The 26577-nt window shown below is 43.4% G+C and overlaps 2 protein-coding genes across 3 annotated transcripts; one reads left to right on the top strand and one right to left on the bottom strand.

Moving 5' to 3' along the window:
* The first annotated feature begins 1813 nt into the window (after positions 1-1813).
* On the top strand, positions 1814-17441 carry LOC311135148 (isocitrate dehydrogenase [NADP], mitochondrial). 2 transcript variants are annotated; one of them, XM_084169043.1, is made up of 11 exons: positions 1814-2024; positions 9873-9964; positions 12615-12780; positions 12944-13104; positions 13185-13328; positions 13637-13773; positions 15109-15260; positions 15399-15511; positions 15796-15893; positions 16171-16263; positions 16471-17441. In XM_084169043.1, the coding sequence occupies exons 1-11, from the start codon at positions 1910-1912 to the stop codon at positions 16553-16555; spliced, it is 1356 nt and encodes a 451-aa protein (XP_084025169.1). In that variant the 5' UTR covers positions 1814-1909; the 3' UTR covers positions 16556-17441. The 2 variants fall into 2 exon arrangements, with proteins under 2 accessions (XP_084025169.1, XP_084025170.1); XM_084169044.1 differs by having other exon boundaries at positions 1817-2230.
* Positions 17442-19874: 2433 nt separating this feature from the next.
* LOC311135322 (uncharacterized protein) lies at positions 19875-25885 on the bottom strand (the record flags this gene model as incomplete). Its single annotated transcript, XM_084169268.1, has 5 exons — positions 19875-20444; positions 22339-22513; positions 22602-22793; positions 23747-25273; positions 25832-25885. The coding sequence occupies 5 exons, from the start codon at positions 25883-25885 to the stop codon at positions 20278-20280; spliced, it is 2115 nt and encodes a 704-aa protein (XP_084025394.1). The 3' UTR covers positions 19875-20277.
* Positions 25886-26577: the final 692 nt, after the last annotated feature.

Here is a 26577-nt window from a genome sequence, read left to right as displayed (position 1 = left end):
TTTCTACAAGAGTACAAAAGGTGTAGGCTACATTTCAAGCTGCCTTTGAAAGGAGTCAGGTAAAAGGCTTATGTCTTAATTAAAGGGGCAGTGTTGTATTTTGAGACAGGCTTGAATATGCAAATAAGACAATAGTCAGAGGGGTAGCCTACATGGTCTAATTCTCTGTATGGTAATAATAATAAATTGTATTTTGTAAAGTGGGTTCTTGCATCATACAACACAATACAATGCAATTTACAGTCACCTATTTGGCCCATGGTGTTACAGACCAAGTAAAAATGTATTAACTAATGTCAAGCCCTTCATAATGTAAAAACGTTTTTAAAAGTCTCATGCAATGTAGGAATGCATTGCACACCACATCAAATCAAATCAAATTGTATTTGTCACATACACGTGTTTAGCAGATGTTATTGCGGGGGTAGCGAAATGCTTGTGCTTCTAGCTCCTACCGTGCAGTAATATCTAACAAGTAATATCTAACAATTTCACAACATATATACCATACACACAAATCTAGTAAGGAATGGAATTTAAGAATATATACATATATGGACAAGCAATGACAGAGCGGCATGGACTAAGATACAGTAGAATATTATAGAATATAATACAGTATATACATATGAGATGAGTAGTGCAAGATATGTAAACATTATTAAAGTGACTAGTGTTCCATTTCTTAAAGTGGCCAGTGATTTCAATAGGCAGCAGCAGCCTCTAATGTGCTATTTAACAGTCTGATGGCCTTGAGATAGAAGCTGTTTTTCATTCTCTCGGTCCCAGCTTTGATGCACCTGTACTGACCTCGCCTTCTGGATGATAGCGGTGTGAACAGGCAGTGGCTCGGGTGGTTGATGTCCTTGATGATCTTTTTGGCCTTCCTGTGACATCGGGTGCTGTAGGTGTCTTGGAGGGCGGTAGTTTGCCCCCGGTAATATAGGCTACTGTAGGTTATATCATATAAATCAAAAGCTATTTCCATGTGAAAATGTTATGGGATTTGCTCTATTGGTTTTGTGGGTAGGCCTACATTATGCTCAAATAGCCACAAGATCCTATTGGCTACTGTCAAAAACCGTAAGGGCACAGCCTCAGTGTTCACTGTAAACGCAACGTTCAAGTTTCCTTTCACAAGACCTAACATTTGCTCAGTGCCCCAAAACATTTGAGGGAACATTGCTTACATATTCAAATTCAAAGCAATCGGCACACTGCCTAAACAGCTGACCGGCAAAGCAAATGGCACTGGCTCTGCCATCTACTTTCTAAATGTGACAGAAAAGGCGCATAGGCTGGTAGCTGCTCTCTGAGCAATGCTCCGCATGGTCCTAAAGCCGGTCTCTACGGTACACAGCTATTGCATTTTAATCGGGATTGGAATGCTTTTAGTGTACTTTATTTTTATATCAAAGGCTAATACATGACTGGTAAAGGCCCAGTGGACTACTTTTGTGGAAAAAATATTATTCCCCCAAAAAAGAAAACACTTTTGGGGATTTTTCAGTGGGTGCTGCAGCACCATCACCACCCCTACTTCCCGCAGTTATGTATATCATGATCAAGGCAGCTAACACATCAAACATGAATAAAACTGAAAGGTAGCTAGCTGACCATTGTCTACAGTCTACATCTACACATGAATAAAACTGAAAAGTTAACTGCGTCTTGTCTGGAGTATAGACAGCAGAACGGATGGCTGCGCAGAATGAATACTCAACGCAGAATACTTAATGCTGATTGGGACGGTTAATTAGAAGTCCCTCCCTCCTCTATCGCCTTTGACTCTGACGCAGCGTCAAGCGTGGGTGGGGAGGCGTTGTCTATATTGCAGTGAGCGGGGGTTCTTTTGCCAATCTTTGCTCGGAGTTTCTCGGATATCAGCTGCAAGTAATTTGGGAAAATCATGTCTGGATACTTGAAGGTCCTCCGCTCGCTCTCTAGATCCGCGGCCATTCTCTCCAAAACCCCCGCTGTGCTCGCGGCAGCTGCAACCTGCCAGAGTTTGCAACAGAGGAACTGTGAGTTTTTAGCAAAATAGAGGCCCTTTGACATAGTTACATGATAGTTTACAGAATCATACAGAAAGTGCTTTTATACTGCACACCGCAAAGCCGGGTAAACTAACGTTAGCCTATCCAGTTTAGCTTTCTCGCCGTTACTTTAGCTAGCTGTCTCTTGCGCACAATTTGGCCAGTTTGAGATGTTGGTTTATTTTGGTTGATGGGTAAGTAACTGTTACTAATACGAAATATTATTCAATTAGACAACTTATTCCATGAATGCACAGATTTATATTAGATTGTAGTCATGTAGCAGACGCTCTTATCCAGAGCGACTTACAGTTAGTGAGTGCACACATTTTTCATACTGAATACAACGTTTGCTCGGTGAATGGCTAACGTTAGCTGTCAGTGCACAAAATGGACTTGTTTGTTTACAAGGCGAGTCATCTTCCTGATCTAGAAACCGGTAGTGAGGGGATGAGAGGGTCGAGAGATTTGTCTGTCGCTCTTTGTTGGCTATAAAAATTCACATTTTTTGGCCTAAAGTAGAGCGAATCACAACGAATTAGGCTAAATGAAGTTCTCGAGATTAGATTAATGTATTCCAAATATTAAAATATCAAATCTGTCAATTAACGTTACCATTTGCCACGCAAGTAAAACTTGCAATTGAATAGAATCAATGACCGGAACAAGTCATCTGCCAATGCAATCATGGTTTGTGAAGTTATTTATAATGTATTTTTGGTGTGAAAAAAATGTATAGTGTCAGTCAGTATGAAATGCAGAATAAACATTGATATAATTGTTTCTAACAGCTGTCAAAATGTTTACACCTCCGTTGTTTGGCACTAGCCACTTTTTTTTTGTTGCTAAGAAACTTGTATGAAGGTCAGCCTACTGTGGGACCAGGCTCTGCAACATAAAAATGTCTGCCAGAAGTGTTATGTCCCACCAACAGCATAAATTAACCATGTCGCAACTGTGGAGTCTATCTAGAAAGCTGTTTGAGGGCACTAACTTAAAACGGGTACTGATAAAAAATAATTTTGACCTCCCAAATAACTTTACAGATGCCCTATAACCTTCCAGATTATCTTTCAAATTAGAAAATCCAAAATATGGATATATTTAAAATAGTACTTTGTCAGTAGCTAGTTAGGCCTATAATGCCTGCCCCTTCTATTCTTTGACTTTGAAGCACTGTATAAAGTAGCAGGTCAGTTGAAGGGCAGCTTGTTTCCCCTCTACCGTCCCCTCTATCTGCCCACATGTAGGCTTTACAAACCGTTGTCTCTGAATCCTGATCCTGATATTTATGTGTTGGAAGAAGTGACCTAGCTGCCGCTGCTGTCTGTCTAGTACGGGATTTTGTGAGGATTGACTCAAATGAAGGGGCTCTAGATATATTAAAGGCTTTGGTCCTGTTAAAACAACCCACTATCCATCCAGTCATACCCTTGTTGTGGTTGTAAGGCCAGAAGTAAAAAGGTTAGGCTGATTTAAAGCAAATACAGGCGACACGTCTTTTTTAAAAGTTTTACAATGCTCATGGATGGAAACTTTCAAACTATGGGGGATGTTTTTGCTGTGACATTTTACCTCATGTCTTAGCTCTCATATTTTCCTTAGCCAAAAACATATCATTAGTCTAATTTGTATTGCTTTGATTCAATTGACATGTTCATAACGTTATTGGCAAACTGGCAAGTTTATTATTACAGTCACAAGATGTACTTTGTCTGCCAGGAGCATTTATTGCTTGTAATTGGAGCTTTGAATTTTGCTGAGTGGAAGCATTTTTAAATACAGGCATGACTGGGTATGGTACCAGGTGCTATTTGTTCTGTCAACTGACACACTTGCCTTTCCACTGACCTACACTTCAAGCGTGGAGCAAAATTCATTGGTCTGCTTCTGTCATTTTATTTGGTATAACATATACTTTTTAAAGTAGTGATATAAAGATAAAAGAACACAGAAAATGGAGTCATAGAAATCATGTAATATCCCACAAATGTTTTGGTTGTCTGTTTGTACCATACACACTTCCTTCAATGCGTATGCATAAACAAATTGCTACTTTAATTTGCTCATCTCATTCTTTTTGAAGAGTAGCCGTGAGTAGCTTTAGAAAGTAGATGGCGAAGTGCTCAGTTTTAAACGGATGACCTGAAATGTAGCCTAGACCTTATGAATGTTAAAAAAATAACCTTAAACACGCTTGACTGATATTTTAGTTAGCAGAATAAGCATAGCCAAGATCTGTTAACCTTCAAGAGTTAAGTGCATGTAGATATTTTGGTTTGCATTGTCCTTGACTACTCCCAACTTAGGTGCATGTCATATGGGTATGAAAGCTTGTCTTGTGTGATACAGGCCTATCTTTGAAATGAGACCTCCAGTTGCAAGTGACTACTGTTTGCTCGTGCCCCTGTTGGCCCCCTACTGATATTTTGCATACCTTAATGATTACTTATGTATAAACCTGTTTTGTGAAAGCTTACTTTGAGGTAAATGTTTAAATCCAGAGTTGGTGGCCCACCACTGTATTTATACTGAACAAAAATATAAATTCAACAATTTCATTGATTTTACTGAGTTAGAGTTCATCTGACTCAGTCAATTGAAATAAATTATTAGGCCCTAATCTATGTATTTCACATGACTGGGAATACAGATATGCGTCTGTTGGTCAGATACCTTTTAAAAAATGGCCTTCACAATGGGCCTCAGGATCTCGTCACGGTATTTTTGTGCATTAAAATTGCCATCGATAAAATGCAATTGTGTTCGTTGTACGTAGCTTATGCCTGCCCATATCATAACCCCACCGCCATCATGGGGAATTCTGTTCACAACGTTGACGTCAGCAAACCGCTCGCCCACATGATGCCATGCACGTGGTCTCCGGTTGAGGCCGGTTGGGCGTACTGCCAAATTCTCTAAAACTAAGTTGGAGTTGGCTTATGGTAGAGAAATGAACATGACATTCTCTGGCAACAGCCCTGGTGGACATTCCTGCAGCCAGCATGCCAATTGCACGCTCCCTCAACTTGAGACATCTGTGGCATTGTGTTGTGACACAACTGCACATTTTAGTGGCCTTTTATTGTCCCCAGCACAAGGTGCACCTGTGTAATGATCATGCTGTTTAGTCAGCTTCTTGATATGCCACACCTGTCAGGTGTATGGATTATCTTGGCAAAGGAGAAATGCTCACTAACAGGGATTCATTCTGGAGAAATACGTTTTTTGTGCGTATGGAACATTTCTGCGATCTTTTATTTCAGCTCATGAAACATGGGACCAACACTTTACATGTTGTGTTTTTTATATTTTTGTTCAGTGTATGTAAGGCCTTATTCAGCAAATGAATTTGGGTATATTGAAATATAAAAACGAACATGTTGTCTTACTATGCCAACCACAAATGCATGTCGGTTCATACCTTGTAAAAAGGCATTTAGGCCTATGTACTGGCTTTGGTCCAGCTGTCACTACAGATTCCAGTTAGCCTAATTTAGAAACCGCTTATCAGTTTTTATATATTTACCTTTCAACCACATGCCCCTACCCACACTATCTTCATTGAATCTGATCCATCCTGCCTGTGCAGACAGATTTAGGGTATTCTGTAATCATCAGCTTTTTTCCCACATTTCCTACCAATGATGCATTGCGGCAAGACTGGGGTCACGCGACAAGATTCTTCACTTGTTCGTGAGGATTCTCGTTGCAATGCTCTCTCGCGAAAAACTGATGTGATTTGTTAACTTAGCTATACTGAACAAAAATATAAACGCAACATGTAAAGTGTTGGTCCCATGTTCATGAGCTGAAATAAAAGATCCCCGAAATTTTCCAGACGCACAAAAAGCTTATTTCTCAAATTTTGTGAACTAATTTCTTTGCGTCCCTGTTCGTTCACATTTCTCCTTTACCTAGCTAATCCAACCACCTGACAGGTGGGGCATATCAAGATGGTTAAACAGCGTGATTATTACACAGGTGCACCTTGTGCTGGGGACAATAAAAGGACACTAAAACATGCAGTTTTGTCTCACAACACAATGCCACAGCTGTTTTGAGGGAGCATGGAATTGGCATGCTGACTGCGGGAATGTCCACCAGAGCTGTTGCCAGAGAACTGAATATTTAATTTCTCTACCATAAGCCGCCTCACAGCAGCAGACCACATGTAGCCAAGCTAACCCAGGACCTCCACATCCGGCTTCTAGACCAGCGGGGTCATCTGAGGCCAATTCTGTAAAATGACGGAGGTGGCTTATGGTAGAGAAATGAACATTTACATTCTGGCAACAGCTCTGGTGGCCATTCTTGCAGTCAGCATTACAATTCCACACTCCCTCAACTTGATGTGACAACTCCACATTTTAGTAGCCTTTTATTGTCCCCAGCATAAGGTGCCCCTGTGTAATCAGCTTCTTTATATGCCACACCTGTCAGGTGGATGGATTATCTTGGCAAAGGAGAAATGGTCACTAACAGGGATGTCAACAAATATTTGCGCAAAATGACAAGCTTTTTTGCCTATGGAAAATGTTTTATTCAGCTCATGAAGCATGTTTTCAACTTTACATTGCCTTTTTTATATTTTTGTTCAGTATAGTAGTCAACGCACCTGCTCGAGTACACATTCTGGGTAAACAATGGCATCTTCTCTGGAGAGTTAACATTGTCTATTGCTGATCACGTTCTCAACTTGTCCTTGCACATTTCCCATTTACAAGAGTATTGCATATTTTGCCTATATTTTTTATCAAATGTTTGCCGATATCTGGACGGCTCAAAGACTGGATCAGTAGCCGTCAGATTGTCTCTGACCTGCTTACATTAAACAAGCTTCGGTGGCGGCCGCGCACCCAGAGTTGGCAACGACAAGGGGATTTTGTCTCAAACTTGTCTGGGATAGCTAAATCGGGGTCAAAATCGTGCAGCGTATACCCAGCTTAACTGTAATGGGGGATGGGGGGGTGAATCTCTCATTCAGACTTCACCCAAGTGTCGGTAAGCTTTTCACACCTGGCAAACTTGTTCTCAAAACACATGATTTCTGCTAAATGTTCTCTACAGTATTTAAAGTGAAGGATGGCCTAATTGTTGCCAATTGTGATGGCTTGTCAAGCAAAGTCAACTATTGGCTCTCAATGGATTAAGTGCTTTATGACCTAAATGATTCTTCCTTTGGGTTATCTAGTTCACTGCATGCAATCCATAATCTCCCTTTTACTGTATGTGACTACTGTTTTATTGGCTCATGGCCAAGGAATGTAGGCCTAAATTAAGACTTGCGGCAGAGATGAATAAGCGAAGCTGTGTGTCACCATCTTTGCGTGCGGGCAAGGTTTGGGCCTTGTTTTACACCTCTTGAGAGGATTTGTGAATGACCACAAGTTCTGGAGTAGGCTGTCTTTGACAGGTGCATAGTCGCAGTAAAGGTCATATGTGTATACTTAATATAAAGGTTGTCGTACAGCATAGGTCTACGTGGCGGTCGTATTTGATCATTCTGCTGAATACCACCATTTTGTTTCGCTACACTTCTTCTTGGATGTCCTTTTTGGAGCAGTGGAAGCATAGACTTGGCAGGAACATCAGAAAGTCACTTGATTCCCTGCACCTCCCCCTTGCCACGCCCTCTCCACTGCATGGTGTATCTGGGAGAATGGGCGAGGGCCTTTAAAAGGCAGAGTCGTGTGGGAGCAGAGCCTTGTTTTCTAATCAATAATTGGACTACTAGTCTGGGTGAATCAGAGGGCAAGATTCATTGCAGCTACAGATGAAGGAAAATATAAATGTATTGCTGTCAATATTCTTTAGTTATGGGCATTAAGAGCTGAATATCTACAGTGCGGGGGGAAAAAGTATTTGATCCCCTGCTGATTTTGTACGTTTGCCCACTGACAAAGAAATGATCAGTCAAATTTTAATGGTAGGTTTGTTTGAACAGTGAGAGACAGAATAACAACAAAATAATCCAGAAAAACGCATTTCAAAAATGTTATAAATTGATTTTGCATTTTAATGAGGGAAATAAGTATTTGACCCCTCTGCAAAACATGACTTGGTGGCAAAACCCTTGTTGGCAATCACAGAGGTCAGACGTTTCTTGTAGTTGGCCACCAGGTTTGCACACATCTCAGGAGGGATTTTGTCCCACTCCTCTTTGCAGATCTTCTCCAAGTCATTAAGGTTTCGAGGCTGACGTTTGGCAACTCGAACCTTCAGCTCCCTCCACATATTTTCTATGGGATTAAGGTCTGGAGACTGGCTAGGCCACTCCAGGACCTTAATGTGCTTCTTCTTGAGCCACTCCTTTGTTGCCTTGGCTGTGTGTTTTGGGTCATTGTCATGCTGCAATACCCATCCACAACCCATTTTCAATGCCCTGGCTGAGGGAAGGAGGTTCTCACCCAAGATTTGACGGTACATGGCCCTGTCCATTGTCCCTTTGATGCAGTGAAGTTGTCCTGTCCCCTTAGCAGAAAAACACCCCCAAAGCATAATGTTTCCACCTCCATGTTTGACGGTGGGGATGGTGTTCTTGGGGTCATAGGCAGCATTCCTCCTCCTCCAAACACGGCGAGTTGAGTTGATGCCAAAGAGCTCCATTTTCGTCTCATCTGACCACAACACTTTCACCCAGTTCTCCTCTGAATCATTCAGATGTTCATTGGCAAACTTCAGACGGGCATGTATATGTGCTTTCTTGAGCAGGGGGACCTTGCGGGCGCTGCAGGATTTCAGTCCTTCACGGCGTAGTGTGTTACCAATTGTTTTCTTGGTGACTATGGTCCCAGCTGCCTTGAGATCATTGACAAGATCCTCCCGTGTAGTTCTGGGCTGATTCCTCAACGTTCTCATGATCATTGCAACTCCACGAGGTGAGATCTTGCATGGAGCCCCAGGCCGAGGGAGATTGACAGTTCTTTTGTGTTTCTTCCACTTGTGAATAATCGCACCAACTGTTGTCACCTTCTCACCAAGCTGCTTGGCAATGGTCTTGTAGTCTATTCCAGCCTTGTGTAGGTCTACAATCTTGTCCCTGACATCCTTGGAGAGCTCTTTGGTCTTGGTCATGGTGGAGAGTTTGGAATTAAAGGGATTGCTTCTGTGGACAGGTGTCTTTTTATACAGGTAACAAACTGAGATTAGGAGCACTCCCTTTAAGAGTGTGCTCCTAATCTCAGCTCGTTACCTGTATAAAAAACACCTGGGAGCCAGAAATCTTTCTGATTGACGGGGTCAAATACTTATTTCCCTCATTTAAAATGCTTATCAATTTATAACATTTTTGACATGTGTTTTTCTGGATTATTTTGTAATTCTGTCTCACTGTTCAAATAAACCTACCATTTTAAAATTATAAATCATCAATCATTTCTTTGTCAGTGGGCAAACGTACAAAATCAGCAGGGGATCAAATACTTTTTTCCTTCACTGTAACTGTCCATGGAGATATGAAACCGCGAAGAGCAAATTACTGTGCAGTGTCTTGTAGGATGAGGTGACTTTGATCACACGACTCTCCAACTGTTTTCTAGCATTAGCCTATTCAGGGAACACTTTCCGTGATATTTTAGCATATTCAGACTGTCAAAGAATATATTCCAGTACACATTGTAGTATTGATTGTCATAGTTTTTTGGGTGGGCATGTTGCAGTCAAACAGATTAAGATATGTATGTATGGTAATGAGCTATAATGACAGACTTTGGTTGCGCTGCAGTTTTTGTACTTAAATTAGGCCAACATTGGTGCTCCTCACTACTAGGTGTAGGTCAAGACCGTGACAAAGGCTGCCGGTTCCATTAATGCACTCTATTCTATTTTGGACAGATGGGGACAAACGTATCCAGGTGTCCCAGCCTGTGGTGGAGATGGACGGAGATGAGATGACCAGGATCATCTGGGAGTTCATCAAAGAGAAGGTGCTGAACTGGGACCAATGGAGGAGGGTAGAGGGACAACACAGTGGCGTCTGTCAGCCCCAGGGGAGGACTGCTCTCTGACTAGTCTACTTTTACACAACTGACTGACCCATAGATTGAGTGTCTGTATGCTGTGGGGGATGGGATTTTGTAAACTTTCTCACACTCATTGGTAGCTCGCCTCTGGAGATCAGTCTGAACATGAAGATTCATGGGAGAAAAACATTACCTGTTTTCTGACTAAACATGTTTAACGCGTTTTGTTCCACGTAAAACCATGGGATCACATTACATGAATGAGAATATGATTATTACATCTACCAATGTGGAGAGCGCGATCTAAATGGCAGTCATTGTATTTTTAAAGATTGTTCTTGTTAATATTGACTTGACTCTTACTGTTATTTTGACCCTTATGTGCTTGGACTGTGATGTGGACATTGATTAAAGCGCATCCATACCATCAGTCATAGTTCACTGTTGAGACAATGTCTGGAATCCTCTTGTCCTCTGAATACATTATACCGAAGGTTATCAAATTGACAAGATAGTCAAGTGACTGCTCCAACAATGGAGATAAATGTCCTCAAAGTCAGGTGGGACCATACTAGCAATGATTGGCCAGATATGCGTGTGAACAGGTACAACTAAGTTGTTTTTCTCAGTTGCTGGAATGCCACGTGGATCCACTTGTATCGGTACATAACAGCCTAAACATTACGAAACTTCTATTTGATCAAATACGCCTCACGTAATTCAACACTTTCACAGACCGACTCCCACATGGACAGATTTTGGGCGGCGAAAATCCTCTCTCTTCCATTCTGTTTATACCGGAGGTAAACTTTCTTTGTGACAATCTGCAACTGGACATACACTGCTAAAAAAAATAAAGGGAACACTTAAACACAATGTAACTCCAAGTCAATCACACTTCTGTGACATCAAACTGTCCACTTAGGACGCAACACTGATTGACAATAAATTTCACATGCTGTTGTGCAAATGGAATAGACAACAGGTGGAAATTATAGGCAATTAGCAAGACACCCCCAATAAAGGACTGGTTTTGCAGGTGGTGACCACTTCTCAGTTCCTATGCTTCCTGGCTGATGTTTTGGTCACTTTTGAATGCTGGCGGTGCTGTCACTCTAGTGCAGGGTTCTTCAATTCCGGTCCTGGAGGGCCAAAACACTTCTGTTTTTTATTTCTACCTGGTAGTTAATTGCACTCACCTGGTGTCCCAGGTCTGAATTAGCCCCTGATTAGAAGGAGAGGATGAAAAACAGAGGTGTTTCGGCCCTCCAGGACCGGAATTGAAGAACCCTGCTCTAGTGGAAGCATGAGACGGAGTCTACAACCCACACAAATGGCTCAGGTAGTGCAGCTCATCCAGGGTGGCAAGAAGGTTTGCTGTGTCTGTCAGCGTAGTGTCCAGAGCATGGAGGCGCTACCAGGAGACAGGCCAGTACATCAGGAGGCCGTAGGAGGGCAACAACCCAGGAGCAGGACTGCTACCTCCGCCAGAGCACTGCCAGAGCCCTGCAAAATGACCTCCAGCAGGCCACAAATGTGCATGTGTCTGCTCAAATGGTCAGAAACAGACTCTATGAGGGCCCGATGTCCACAGGTGGGGGTTGTGCTTACAGCCCAACACCGTGCAGGACGTTTGGCATTTGCCAGAGAACACCAAGATTGGCAAATTCGCCACTGGCGCCCTGTGCTCTTCACAGATGAAAGGAGGTTCACACTGAGCACGTGACAGAGTCTGGAGACGCCGTGGAGAACGTTCTGCTGCCTGCAACATCCTCCAGCATGACCGGTTTGGCGGTGGGTCAGTCATGGTGTGGGGTGGCATTTCTTTGGGGGGCCGCACAGCCCTCTTTGTGCTCGCCAGAGGTAGCCTTACTGCCATTAGGTACCGAGATGAGATCCTCAGACCCCTTGTGAGACCATATGCTGGTGCGGTTGGCCCTGGGTTCCTCCTAATGCAAGACAATGCTAGACCTCATGTGGCTGGAGTGTGTCAGCAGTTCCTGCAAGAGGAAGGCATTGATGCTATGGACTGGCCCGCCCGTTCCCCAGACCTGAATCCAATTTAGCACATCTGGGACATCATGTCTCGCTCCATCCACCAACGCCACGTTGCACCACAGACTGTCCAGGAGTTGGCGGATGCTTTAGTCCAGGTCTGGGAGGAGATCCCTCAGGAGACCATCCGCCACCTCATCAGGAGCATGCCCAGGCGTTGTAGGGAGGTCATACAGGCACGTGGAGGCCACACACACTACTGAGCCTCATTTTGACTTGTTTTAAGGACATTACATCGAAGTTGGATCAGCCTGGAGTGTGGTTTTCCACTTTAATTTTGAGGGTGACTCCAAATCCAGACATCCATGGGTTGATACATTTGATTTCCATTGATAATTTTTGTGTGATTTTGTTGTCAGCATATTCAACTATGTAAAGAAAAAAGTATTTAATAAGATTATTTCATTCATTCAGATCTAGGATGTTATTTTAGTGTTCCCTTAATTTTTTTGAGCAGTGTAGTTTCCTTGACAGGACATCAGATTTAAATTTAGAACGGTTGACAATGTAAGGAAAGAATGAGTTCTGATTCCTCTGTCAATGTGTCCTGCCCCTCCAGCTCATCCTCTCCAATGTGGATGTGGAGCTGAAGTACTACGACCTGGGTCTGCCATACCGTGATCAGACTGATGACCAGGTCACCATCGACTCTGCCATCGCCACCCAGAAGTACAATGTCGCTGTTAAATGTGCCACAATCACTCCCGATGAACAAAGAGTAGAAGGTATTTGAATAGCATATAAGTATTTTGTAGTTTTACTGTAACAGTTTCATTCCTTCTCCAAATGCCCCATTTGTTTTTTTGTTAAACTGATAATGGGAACCTACGGTTGATGGTTTAAATGTTGCCATATTGCTGTTTTGTGCAAACTGTGGTTTTCCATCAGAGTTCAAGCTGAAGAAGATGTGGAAGAGCCCCAACGGAACCATCAGGAACATCCTGGGTGGCACAGTCTTCCGTGAGCCAATCATCTGCAAGAACATTCCCAGGCTTGTTCCAGGTTGGACACAACCAATCACCATTGGCAGACATGCTTTTGGTGACCAGGTAAGTTCCTTCTAAATGAAAGAAATGTAATTATTTGTGACTTCAGTATATGTGATTGTAACCGATCCGTTGTTTTACAGTACAGAGCAACAGACTTTGTTATCAGCCAGCCAGGCACATTCAAGATGGTCTTCTCCCCTACTGATGGGAGCAAAGGCCAGGAGTGGGAGGTCTACAAGTTTCCTGGAGGTGGCTGTGGAATGGGCATGTACAACACAGATGAGGTGAGTTCAGCACGGCATTCACTTAAAACAGCTTTATTTTGTCAACTAGATAATTTTTCTTTGAGATTCTAGTGGTAGTGCATGGAGTGAGTTCACCTCCTGTAAACCTGCCTTACCATGTTTGTTTACCATCATGAGCAGGAGTGTTTGATTTGACAATATCAGAGGTCATGTGGCGAACTTTCAACTTGTCTAGTGGAAATAGAAGTGGGGACTAATCAGGGGTTAATAGCCAGAAGGTGGTTAACCTCTGTACTGCTGCTTATGACCTACACTAGGGGTGACCTATGTTCTTTCTATTCCACCAGTCTATTTCTGGCTTTGCACACAGCTGCTTTCAGTACGCCATTGGCAAGAAGTGGCCCCTCTACCTGAGTACCAAGAACACCATTCTCAAAGCCTATGACGGTAGATTCAAGGACATCTTTGAGGAAATCTACCAGGCGTTAGTATTTGTTGCTTTTTATGATCTCTATAACCTCAACCTGTTACGGAGTAAAATATTGGTTGTTTCTTCCTGGTTCATGTGGGTCCTTACATATAGTTTATATTGTGTAATGCACTGCACTCTAGGGATGTGACAAATGTACAATTTCTCTTAACGTTTAAACTGCACTTTTAAAAAATAGTTTTAAGCGTTGTTAAATCATAAAATGACATTCACAATTCAGATGTGGTTCTGCGTATGACCGCTGAGGGCAATGCAGTTCACTCTACCGCAGTCCTGGCTACATACATATCAGTCATCGCTAGGTACCAAAGTCATAAAGCTGGCCTATTTCTTCAATTTCTCTTCTTAAAGTGATTTTAATCCTAAACTTAACTACACTGCTAACCTTATGCCTAACCTTAAATTATATTTTTGGTCTCAATTTTTACAATAGACAATTTAGACTTTGTGGCAGTGGAAACCCTACCAGACATTACTTTTTTACTGCTGTCCCCCACTTACTCAGCAACTGTGGTATTAATGCCATTTTAGGTTGTGTGCCTCTCCTCCATGTTGTCCGTATGTACTTCATGTCCCACTTCTCATCAATGTGATGGCTCATTGCAGTGATGTATGACAGCGTGTTCTTAGATGTCCAACAATCTGTTTATGCCACATATGGTGTTTGAAAACTCGCGCTTTGCACTTGCAGCGCAATCGTACAATTTCTCCATCAGGGCCGTCACGGTTTTTCGACATGGCATGTGTAGTCTTGTTTTAGATATGTCGTTAGGGTATTGAAGCCGACATCCTCTACCATTGACGATGGCTGCATATCAACTGTAATCATTTCTGTAATCAGCGCTGTGATTTTCTCACGCAGTCTCTTATTGCACTGCTGCCAGCAACTGGTTGGGTCGTCCCTTTCAGCATTGCACCTGTACTGCTCAACTCCACCTTGCAAAGTTTGCATTTCATCACCTCTTAACTTAGTGTTGCCATACAGGACTTAGCTCATGTCACTTACCTGTCTCACTCTCTTCCAGTTTTCCAACTGTTAACAACGATGACGTGCGGATCGCTTTTTATCCCATGGCAAATCATTTGAAAGATTCATATATCTCTGTATAACGTTACAGCATTGTTGCATTAGGTATTTGTGTAAACAAATTAAATAAATCATGAGGATTGGGGCCTGTTAGTGGTAGTATTTTTTTGATAACTGCACTGTGATTTTAATTTTGTAAAAAAGGTTTTCGGTTAGAGATTGTTCTAAATGTTAACTATCCCAATGTCATTTAAACGTTCACACCCCTGCTGCACTCACTATCATATTGTTTGTGTCCATAGGAATTACAAGCCAGAGTTTGACAAGCTGAAGATCTGGTACGAGCACAGGCTCATTGATGACATGGTTGCCCAGGTGTTGAAGTCCGATGGTGCCTTTGTGTGGGCCTGCAAGAACTACGATGGAGACGTACAGTCTGACATCCTAGCTCAGGGTGAGGGATTAGGAAATCTACACCTCACTTCAAATGAAATAGAAATTAGTTTGGATGAAAATAGTCCTGTAACAGGTTTGACTACGGGTGACTGACATACCGTCTGGGTTGCTGACATACTGTACGGGTTCTCCACAGGTTTCGGCTCTCTGGGTCTGATGACGTCAGTGCTGGTGTGTCCGGATGGCAAGACCATTGAGGCAGAGGCAGCCCACGGTACAGTGACCAGGCACTACCGCGAGCACCAGAAGGTTAGTCACTCTAGTACTAACCGCCTCCATTACAACCCTAGGTCCATATTTAGAGAAGCATAAATCATGGCGCATGCAACAGTAGTATGGGAGGAGTCAAATTAGTGTCCGTTTGAATGTCTGCCTGGTTGATTTGTGTATGAACAGTGCCGTCTTGTGGTGGAAAATATGCTGCCAGAATGACCTCGTAGGCTGAAAGAAATGATTCATCAACATGGGATTGTTCTAGTCCTATTTTGTACCTGTATTTCCATGGTTAAACTGTAACCTTTGTCCACCTTTAGGGAAACCCAACCAGCACCAACCCCATTGCCAGCATCTTTGCTTGGACCAGAGGGCTTGAGCATCGGGGTAAACTTGATGGCAACCCTGACCTGATCAAGTAAGGAATTAATTCCGCTAGTCTTTTTTCTTTTTAAATTTAAATGTATTTTTTACAGATATTGTCACTAGATATGATAATGTACTGATCAAGTTTGGCTTTAACTTAAGTCTTCATGTACTGTACCATGAAGGGAATTATTTATCATACAACAAGCAGTTGTGCTGTATAAATCCCACTGTTCTATTCCATTAGTGTTTGCCAGGCAAACGGCAGTGTTTAGATTCACAGGTCATCTGTTGTGACTATTACTGACTCTTTTCTTTTTAACCTGCAGGTTCGCCCTGACTCTGGAGAGGGTGTGTGTGGAGACAGTTGAGAGTGGTGTTATGACTAAGGACCTCGCCGGCTGCATTCACGGCCTTTCCAAGTGAGCTCATTACTATTGCATTGACAAAATTCTTGATCTGGCTAACATGTTTACTAATGCATGGATCATTGTCATATTTTGGTGCGTTTTTGTACTAATAAAATCATTTGATTTCCCTGTCATTGAAGTGTGCATGACTCTGTCTCAGGGACAAGGTCTTGACTGAAGACGGAGTAAATTGTGTTCTGATCTGTCCTTCCATTGCAGATGCAAGCTGAATGAGCACTACGTCAACACTGAGGACTTCCTGGACACCATCAAGAACAACCTGGACAAAGCCCTGGGCAAGTGAAGGACTGAAGAGTGCAGCTAGCCTGCAAGTGACATTGTCCTGTTTTTGTACCTCATTTTTAACTTAGGTCAAGATAACCACATGCATATTGTCTGAAGTAATATGTAGAGCATAATGTAGTGTGTCAGATTAGGGGATTCTACTGTTGTGAGATCTGTTCCATCTAGCACTCCTATGCCTATGTTTCCAGGGTTCTATTTTTGTAATTAAGTACTGTATTCCGATACTGTATTATGCCTTTGAAGAAACGTGAAGGCCGTGTCAAGAATATTTGCTTATCCTTGTATGATCTTATACTTGTGTTCTGCCTTATTTTAATATTATGATAAAAGGAGCACACTGATTTTAAAGGTAAATAAATTTATTATTTTACAGTTGTCTGGTACACATTTTACAGTTCTAGCAACAGGATATTTCCACAACAACGTGTAACACAGAAAGCCATTCAAGTTTCAGATCCCCCCCCCCCCCCCCTTGTTTCATCACTAAAGCCAGATGATTTTTTTCTCCATAAATGTGCATTGTTTATTAAATACAATATATCAACATTGTGTATGGATACCTAGTTTGCAGGTGATATGTCTGTAAAGCTAAGCAGGGAAACGGATTATAGTGAATTTCCCACATTTTCTGCTGGGTCTGTGGCCCTGTCTCATGTTGGGAGGTTGTCGTTCATCACTTTAGACCAGTGTGCAGCATGATGGATAGCACACTCCTGTAGACCCACAAGGGCACTTAATATTTCTGTCAAGTTTTAGGACAGTTCCTGTTGAGACTTGCCATGAAAACCGCATTTGCTGTTGAGAAACGTAATATGTCCCATAAAGGCTTGCATGGGGAATAAATTGTGAAGTGTCCTGAAAATTAAACTGCACTAGTGTCTTCACCGTGGTAATCTTTTCTAAAAATCAACTGCGTGGAGGACAAAGCCCAACATTTTACTACATGAAGTCTGCTATTGGGCAATGTGAAATCAAGCTCTACAAAGCAGAGAAAGGGTGCCACTAGACTGCTATTGCCTTCAGCTGCAGGGTTTGGCAATATGGCCCAGAATTGGTCATATTCTTTGGTAAATGGTGGCTACATCTGAAGGGCAATGGCGAAAATGGAGTGCCAAAAGCAAAATAAACTAAGATGTGGGCTGCGTCAATACAATTATTTGACTGGGGTCAAGTGACAAATACCGAAACTTAAAATCAAGCTGGTCACATGGGGCTATAAAGTGATTGTGTAATATTAGTATATTTTGACAATGGGATTTATTTCTGCATATTGCAAATATGACAGAATATGAAACAATCCTATGTAATCTAAACAGGTTTAGCAACCTAGAACTGTAGTTGAAACTACTCACAGTATAAATGTTAAACCGAGAAGTAAATAAATGGTTGGTTCACCAAACATGAGAACTGCTTGAACGGTATCAGCTTTGGTAAGTGACATGAGCAGAGGACACATTTATTTGACTGGCCTGTATGCATTTCTATACATGTTAATAAAAGCAATAATACTCAGCCATATTGTGATTTATCCACACAGACTTGCTGGGGATTGTCTGAGTAAGTGCAGTTCACTATCATGTATGTGTTTCCAGAGTTAGGCCACCCCTGGGGATGTACAGTACCAGTCAAAAGTTTGGACACACCTACTCATTCCAGGGTTTTTATTTTTTACATTGTAGCATAATAGTGAAGACAAACTATGAAATAACACATACGGAATCATGTAGTAACCCAAAAAATTATTTTATGTTTGAGATTCTTCAAAGGAGCCACGCTTTGCTCCCGAGTGGCGCAGCGGTCTAAGGCACTGCATCCCTGTGCTAGAGGCGTCACTACAGACCCTGGTTCGATTCCAGGCTGTATCACAATCTGCCCGTGATTGGGAGTCCCATAGGGCGGCGCACAATTGGCCCAGCGTCGTCCGGGTTTGGCCGGGGTAGGTCGTCATTGTAAATAAGAATTTGTTCTTAACTGACTTGACTAGTTAAATAAAGGTTAAATAAAAATAAATAAAATTGTACACTATTGGCATTCTCTCAACCAGCTTCATGAGGTAGTCACCTGGAATGCATTTCAATTAACAGGTGTGCCTTCTTAAAAGTTAATTTGTGGAATTTCTTTCCTTCATGCATTTGAGACAATCAGTTGTGTTGTGACAAAGTAGGTGGGGTTTACAGAAGATAGCCCTATTTGGTAAAAGACCAAGTCCATATTATGGCAAGAACAGCTCAAATAAGCAAAGAGAAACAACAGTCCATCATTACTTTAAGACACGAAGGTCAATCAATATGGAACATTTCAAGAACTTTGAAAGTTTCTTCAAGTGCAGTCGCAAAAACCATCAAGCTCTATGACGAAACTGGCTCTCATGAGTACCGCCACAGGAATGGAAGACCCAGAGTTACCAGCCTCAGAAATTGCAGGCCAAATAAATGCTCAAGTCACAGACACATCTCAACATCAACTGTTCTGAGGGGACTGTGTGAATCAGATCTTCATGGTCGAATTGCTGCAAAGAAACCACTACTAAAGGACACCAATAAGAAGAGACCTGCTTGGGCCAAGAAACACGAGCAATGGACATTACACCTGTGGAAATTTGTCCTTTGGTCTGGAGTCCAAATTGGAGATTTTTGGTTCCAACCGCTGTGTCTTTGTGAGACACAGTGTGGGTGAACGGATGATCTCCTCGTGTAGTTCCCACCGTGAAGCATGGAGGAGGAGGTGTTATGGTGCTGCTAAATGATGTAAATGTAAATGTAAATGGTGCTTTGCTGGTGACACAGTAATTTATTTAGAATTCAAGGCACACTTAACCAGCATGGCTACCACAGCATTCTACAGCGATATGTCATCCCATCTGGTTTGGGCTTAGTGGGACAATCATTTGTTTTTCAACAGGACAATGACCCAATACACCTCCAGGCTGTGTAAGGGCTATTTGACCAAGAAGGAGAGTGATGGAGTGCTGCATCAGATGACCTGGCCTCCACAATCCCCCGACCTCAACCCAATTGAGATTGTTTGGGATGAGTTAGACCGCAGAGTGAAGGAAAAGCATCCAACAAGTGCTCAGCATATGTGGGAACTCCTTCTCAAGACTGTTGGAAAGGCATTCCAGGTGAAGCTGGTTGAGGGAATGCCAAGAGTGTGCAAAGTGGTCATCAAGGGAAAGGGTGGCTACTTTGAAGAATCTCAAATATAAAATATATTTTGATTTGTTTAACACTTTTCTGGTTACTACATGATTCCATATGTGTTATTTCATAGTTTTGATGTCTTCACTATTATTCTAATGTAGAAAATAGTTAAAATAAAGAAAAACCCTTGAATGAGTAGGTGTGTCCAAACTTTTGACTGGTACTGTATGTTGAGTAGGACTCTCCCAGAGGTTAGATGATTTATTTTCACATATTACCTTTTTCACGTGAACACATTTGTCAATAACAATGTTGTGGCACCTAGAGGTGAGTCACGCTTCAATACAAAACAGAAGGTGCCGATGAGAAATGTACAATCCCAACTGACCTGTCTCTCACTCCCAATGAATGTCAGAGCAAGCAAACAGAGATTCCAGTGCATACGAATGGGCAGATTCCACCACTTTAAATCATGCCCCTACAGAGAGTAAAAGCTCATCGCAGTGCCTTCAGCTGCTAGCGGCATTAACTCCCTTTATTAGTTTACACTTCTACTCAGTATGGGGTATTTTTTTATGATTCATGCAGTGTTGTAGCGCCCTGCACCCTTGGCGTAGCTGCTATAATACTCCAATTCAGACAGTTTAGTGATGTCTGGTGTGTTGTTACTGGCCAGGTTCTCTCGTTCGCTGAATTCAAAGTTCTCTTCATCGTAGTCCTCCTGGTTCTCTATGTCAGGGGGGGCTTCTGAGGAAGGAAATGTAAAGACACACACATGAGCCCATCCTGTCCTCTCTCTCTCACACACACACACACACACACACACACACACAGCCTCAGAGGACAACACAGTCCTCCCCTTCCCCTGCCTCCCTATCACTCTCCACCGATAGAGACAGGAATGTCTAATCCAAGCACTTCTATATTTACAAAACACAGAGGGAGAAGAGCGGCAGAGAAGCACCAAAACACTTGGCCAGTAGATTACAGTACATGCTGAGTCAAAGTGCATTAAGGGCAGACTGACTGAATGACAATAACGCAACATGAAGCCCACTGAAATTTCAAGTGTATCTGAGAAATAATGTAAACATAAACGCTACCGGTCAAAGGTTCTAGAACACCTACTCATTCAAGGGTGTTTCTTTAATTTTTACTATTTTATACATTGTAGAATAATAGTGAAGACATCAAAACTATGAAATAACACATATGGAATCATGTAGTAACCAAAAAAGTGTTAAATCAAAATATATTTTATATTTGAGATTCTTCAAATAGCCACCCTTTGCCTTGATGACAGCTTTGCACACTCTTGGCATTCTCTCAACCAGATTCACCTGGAATGCTTTTCCAACAGTCTTGAAGGAGTTCCCACATATGCTGAGCACTTGTTGGGTGCTTTTCCTTCACTCTGCGGTCTGACTCATCCCAAACCATCTCAATTTGGTTGAGGTCGGGGGATTGTGGAGGCCAGGTTATCTGATGCAGCACTCCATCACACTCCTTCTTGGTCAAATAGCCCTTACACAGCCTGGAGGTGTGTTGGGTCATTGTCCTGTTGAAAAACAAATGATAGTCCCACTAAGTCCAAACCAGATGGGATGGCGTATCGATGCAGAATGCTGTGGTAGCCATGCTGTTTATGTGTGCCTTGAATTCTAAATAAATCACAGACAATGTCACCAGCAAAGCACCCCCACACCATAACACCTCTTCCTCCATGCTTTACGGTGGGAAATACACATGCTTTCACCCACACCGCGTCATCCTTTCACCCACACCGCGTCTCACAAAGACACAGCGGTTGGAACCAAAAATCTCAAATTTGGACTCCAGACCAAAGGACAAATTTCCACCGGGCTAATGTCCATCGCTTGCGTTTCTTGGCCCAAGCAAGTCTCTTCTTCTTATTGGTGTCCTTTAGCAGTGGTTTCTTTGCAGCAATTCGACTATGAAGGCCTGATTCACACAGTCTCCTCTGAACAGTTGATGTTGAGATGTGTCTGTTACTTGAACTCTGTGAAGCATTTATTTGGGCTGCAATTTCTGAGGCTGGTAACTCTAATGAACTTATCCTCTGCAGCTGGTAACTCTGGGTCTTCCATTCCTATGGCGGTCCTCATGAGAGCCAGTTTCATCATAGCGCTTGACGGTTTTGCGACTGCACTTGAAGAAACGTTCAAAGTTCTTGAAAGACTGACCTTCATGTCTTAAAGTAATGATGGACTGTCGTTTCTCTTTGCTTATTTGAGCTGTTCTTGCCCTTATATGGACTTGGTCTTTTACCAAATAGGGTTATCTTCTGTATACCCCCCCTACCTTGTCACAACACAACTGATTGGCTCAAACGCATTAAGAAGGAAATAAATTCCACAAATTAACTTTTAAGAAGGCACACCTGTTAATTGAAATGCATTCCAGGTGACTACCTGTATAAAATAGTAAAACTAAAGAAAAACCCTTGAATGAGTAGGTGTTCTAAAACTTTTGAACGGTAGTGTATTTACATATTTTTTACATGGTATTGCATTACTTAATTCATGACCAAATCATAACTGCCGTCAGGTGCGTAACTGACATAAGGTACAAACTGATGGATGGTATGACTCAATAGTAGTATGGTACTGATGTTAGTCACCTTGTCCGTCTGGTGAAGCGTCTAGGATGCCGTGTTTGACCTTCATGTGTCGGCTCAGATTGCCCTTCAGGTTGAACTTGCTGGAGCAGTAAGGACACTTGAAGGGCTTGCTGCCAGCGTGGAGATGCATGTGGCCCAGGAGGTTGTACATTCTGTTGAAAGATTTGCCACACACCTGCAACACAATAGAAGAACAATACTCTCAACACTCTAGGAACTGTGGAACTCAACCCATGCTGTCTATTGAGACCTACTCCTCTTACCTTGCACTTGAAAGGTTTGACAGGCAGGTGGACGATCATGTGTGTTTTGAGGGTCTGTTTCTGAATGAAGGTCTTAAAGCAGACGTGACACTGGAAGGGCCTGATGCTGGCGTGGATCAGCATGTGTCTCTTGAGGTTAGCAGAGAGGGTGAACTCCCGGGCACACACCTCACATTTGAATTCTTTCATACCCTGGGAAAATAGAGGGTTGGCAATTTAGTTAATTAGATAATTTTCTTGTTGATAAACAGCAAGCTATGGTTTCACAGAGACATTGAAATTAACATAAATATTGGTTGTTATTATAGAGAAGCATACACACACAAACACAAAGAAATCATAGGTCAGTGCAAGATGTGTAATTGCTGTACGGTAGACGTGAAATCCTTGCGTAATGGCCGCAACTTGATGCATACATATTAGCGCCACCAAGTGTTGGCTCTCTGAGCCTGTGATGCTCTCACAATATGGAAAGGTGCATGTTTAGTATTGAAAAGCATGTTAAAATATTAACATTAATGTTTGGATAAACCTAGATTTTGAACACTAAAAATACATGTAATTATTCATAACAATATTTGTAAGCCAGTGTTTGAGTAAATACTTTGTTAATGTGACACTATAATTACTAAGAGCGAGGCTCTAGGTCTAGGATGAATCATAGGTAGAGATCAGAGCATGGACTGTAGGATCAGGCATAAAAGGAGGTATGAGTTGGTATGACACACCTCACAGCACAAAGCACATACAGGAAGAGGTCAGGCCAAATACAATGAACCAAGCACTTTGAAGGCTATGTTTACACTGCAACTGGTTCGGGCAATAGGAATAACAGCCTTTATATATTTTGATATACCTCTGAGTTCACCTAACCCTGTCTGTCTCTGCCTCTTAATTAAAGTCTGTAAATTTATGGGAATATTGAGCAACACGCTATGGCCCTTATCTTAGTGTTTATCACATTAATCAAAGGGTTTGTGATTCATTAGAAGCAGAATTCTTGATTATCTTTTAGAGCTGCTGTGACCCCTATGTGACCCTGTGAGAGCCTGGCCTATTCTGAAACGCTGAGCTGGGGTTAGAACAGGGGGAGTTAGAGCATAGCGTAATATATGGAACATCACAAGTCAGTGGGGTTTCAGTACCTGGTCGGTGAGGGCCTGCGGTATTAGTACCTTATGAGTGAGGGCATGCTGCTTGAGGTGATGGATCTGGACAAACTCCATGCCACACTCTGGGCAGACGTAGGGCCTTACGTTCTGGTGCTTCATGAGGTGGTTCTGCAGCTGGCTGCGGTAGGCAAAGGACTTGTTGCACTCGGTGCACTGGTAAGTGGTGGGGCCCTGGTGGCTGGTCTGGTGGCGCTTCAGATGGGCGTGGGTGGGGAACTCCATACCACACTGGGAACACAAGTGGCAGTGGCCGTTCTCATGCTTGTTCTCATGGGACCGGAGCTCGCTTGGGTAGGCGAAGCCTCGCCCACAGAAGCGGCAGCTGTAAGGCTTGATGTCCGAGTGCTGCAGCATGTGCCTCTTCAGGTGGCTGGTCTGGGTAAAGGCCTTCTTACACACGGTGCACTTGTGTGGCCGGGTGCCCTGGTGGGTGAGCAGGTGGGTCTGGAGGTGGCTGGGCTGCTTGAACAGCTTGCCGCAGTGCAGGCACTCATGGGGCTTGATGCCGTTGTGGCCCAGGATGTGGGTGACCAGGTTGTACTTGGAGGTGTACGACTTCTCACACATGCGGCACTTCCATCTCTTCAGGCCCTCTCCCACATCCACGCAGTAGGACTCATCTATCTGGACGTTGATGTCCAGCCGGTCAATCTGCATGCGCCTGGCTATCCCCTCAGCGTCTGCAGCCCACAGCATGCCCTGGCTGCTCTCGTCATAGTCCCCCACGGCCACGTCAGCAGACTCATAGGCCACCTCGCTGGACTCAAAGTAGTGGTTAATGGGATTGGGACTGTCTTCCCGGTCTCCTCCAGTCTTGAGGTTCAATACTCCGTCCTCCTCAGCTAACTCCTCTTCTTGCCGCTCTCCTCCTCTCCCCCTCCTCTCCTCTGGCCCCTGCTCTGGCCGTGCGTCTGTCTTGGTCTGACTGGACGTCTCTCTCACACACACAGCACAGTTACCACAGCTCTGCTCCTCCTTCAGAGGCCCTCTGTGAGTGGCTGGCTCCTCCATCTTGCCTGGGCTGCTAGGGTCTTTCACCATGTGGATGCAGGACGGAGGGGTTTCAGACTCTCCCCGCTCCCCTTTGACCCGAGTCTGTATGCTGAGGACCTTGTGAGGGGGCTCCCCTGGTGCTCCTCCTTCATTCCTGGGCCTCCTTGTCCTCCCTCTGGGCCCGGGGCGCCTCCTCTCATTGCTGTGGGGCTCCGACTCCCCTGCAGGCTCAGCCAGGTAGTCCCCGTTGGCCCCAATCAGCTGGTCAGCGTACTCATACTCCATGCCCTCTGGAGGGGGAGGGGTCCTGACATACTCCCTGGGCTCGCCCATGTAGAAGCCGTTGGGGGCGATGGTGGCTCCAAAGATCTCATTCTGGGAGATGAGGCCCAGGACAGCAGCCTGGGCTAGAGACAGTACCACCACAGGGTCTGTCTGTGTTCCTGCATCCACCTGGCCCTCCATCACCTTGGGGTAGCACCGCACCAGACGGCCACTCTCCTCCTCCTGGCAGAGAACAAACACACAGCACAGATCAGGTCAGCACACAGAAGCAGCCCACATCACACAAGTACATGTATTCAGCATTGTGAGGTTGCTTTATAACATAAGACACGTTGCTTACACATATTGCTTGACTACAAGGACTGACCAACAGATCTCTCTAAGTGATATGGATTCCTAAGAAATCAATGGTAGGTGTGTGTGGTGGGAATAATGATTAAGGATAGCCCTTAAGATCCCTGAAGTGGTCTAACATTTGTTTGTTATGCAACTCTCCTTCCCTACAACTCCACTGTTACAAGAATGTTTCCCAGACAGTGTTAGCCAGCTAGAGACAGTCAGCCGCATTCTGACAACGCCTGGCTTCTTTGCTCTGAATCCAGCAGAGAACATTCGATGGAGGAGATAAGGCCGATCTGTGCCTGAGCCCCGCTTCCTTCCTTGACATCCTTTAAAATAATAAGGAACACAAATGGGATGCAGGTCCAACCAGGAAGTGGACTTCCGTGGCCTGTCCACAGAGCTTCCTGTGTAGTCCAGAGTGGCCCTGGCCAAGCTGACCATGCTGGGTTCATCATCAATGGGCTGGAGGCTGGGGCTATCTATCAGTCCCATTCACGAGGAGCAAGCCTAGCTGTCTGCCTTGCACTGCTAACAATAGGCTAACAACAAACACATACTCTCCTCTCACAGTTTACCTGCCCTGCCACTAGGCTTCCGTAACACCGTAACACGGTGATATATGACAGACTCAGTTATAACCATGACAAAAATATGATTGAGAGGAGAACTCTCAATTCTTTCTGTATTCAAGACTTATACATAATATTAATGTTATGGTATAAACTGAAATGCAGCATTATAAACTACGAATTATTGTGTTTCCCCTCTAGATGTTTGAAAAGGCAAAAAAGAGTGGAACTAGAAGTAAGCTAAATGCTGGCACGACCAAGCCTCAGCTCCATGATAAATGAGAGGTCACTAGTGTACCCTGATACTTTCAGGTCTTTCCTACAAATCTGGTGTAATGATGGGAAAATGCATGAGAAAGACATTAGTCTCTTTATAGGCCTACACCTTAGTCTAGGACACACACTCCCACAGATCATGAGCTGCTACCTTTAATAATACAATACTGAGGAAAGAGACAGAGAGGATGGAGAGAGGGGAAAAGGGAGGGGGAGAGAGAGAAGGGAAAGAGGGAAGGGTTGGGTAGACCTGGATGCCCTGATAACCACGTCATTTATAATTACTGCTTTTAAAGTAGTCAGACAAGGACAGACTGTGTTTGTGAGAGAGGAACACAG

Source organism: Coregonus lavaretus (genome assembly GCF_964263955.1).
Source record: "Coregonus lavaretus genome assembly, chromosome: 9".
Classification (NCBI taxonomy): Eukaryota; Metazoa; Chordata; class Actinopteri; order Salmoniformes; family Salmonidae; genus Coregonus; species Coregonus lavaretus.
The sequence above is the reverse complement of the archived record's forward strand: the minus strand, read 5'-3'. Positions and strand labels throughout refer to the sequence as shown.

Coding starts and splice junctions, on each gene's coding strand:
- LOC311135148 (XM_084169043.1), top strand. CDS start 1,910: ATGTCTGGATACTTGAAGGTCCTCCGCTCGCTCTCTAGATCCGCGGCC. Junction 9,965..12,614: donor GGGAGTTCATCAAAGAGAAG/GTGCTGAACTGG, acceptor CTGCCCCTCCAG/CTCATCCTCTCCAATGTGGA. Junction 15,512..15,795: donor ACTACCGCGAGCACCAGAAG/GTTAGTCACTCT, acceptor GTCCACCTTTAG/GGAAACCCAACCAGCACCAA.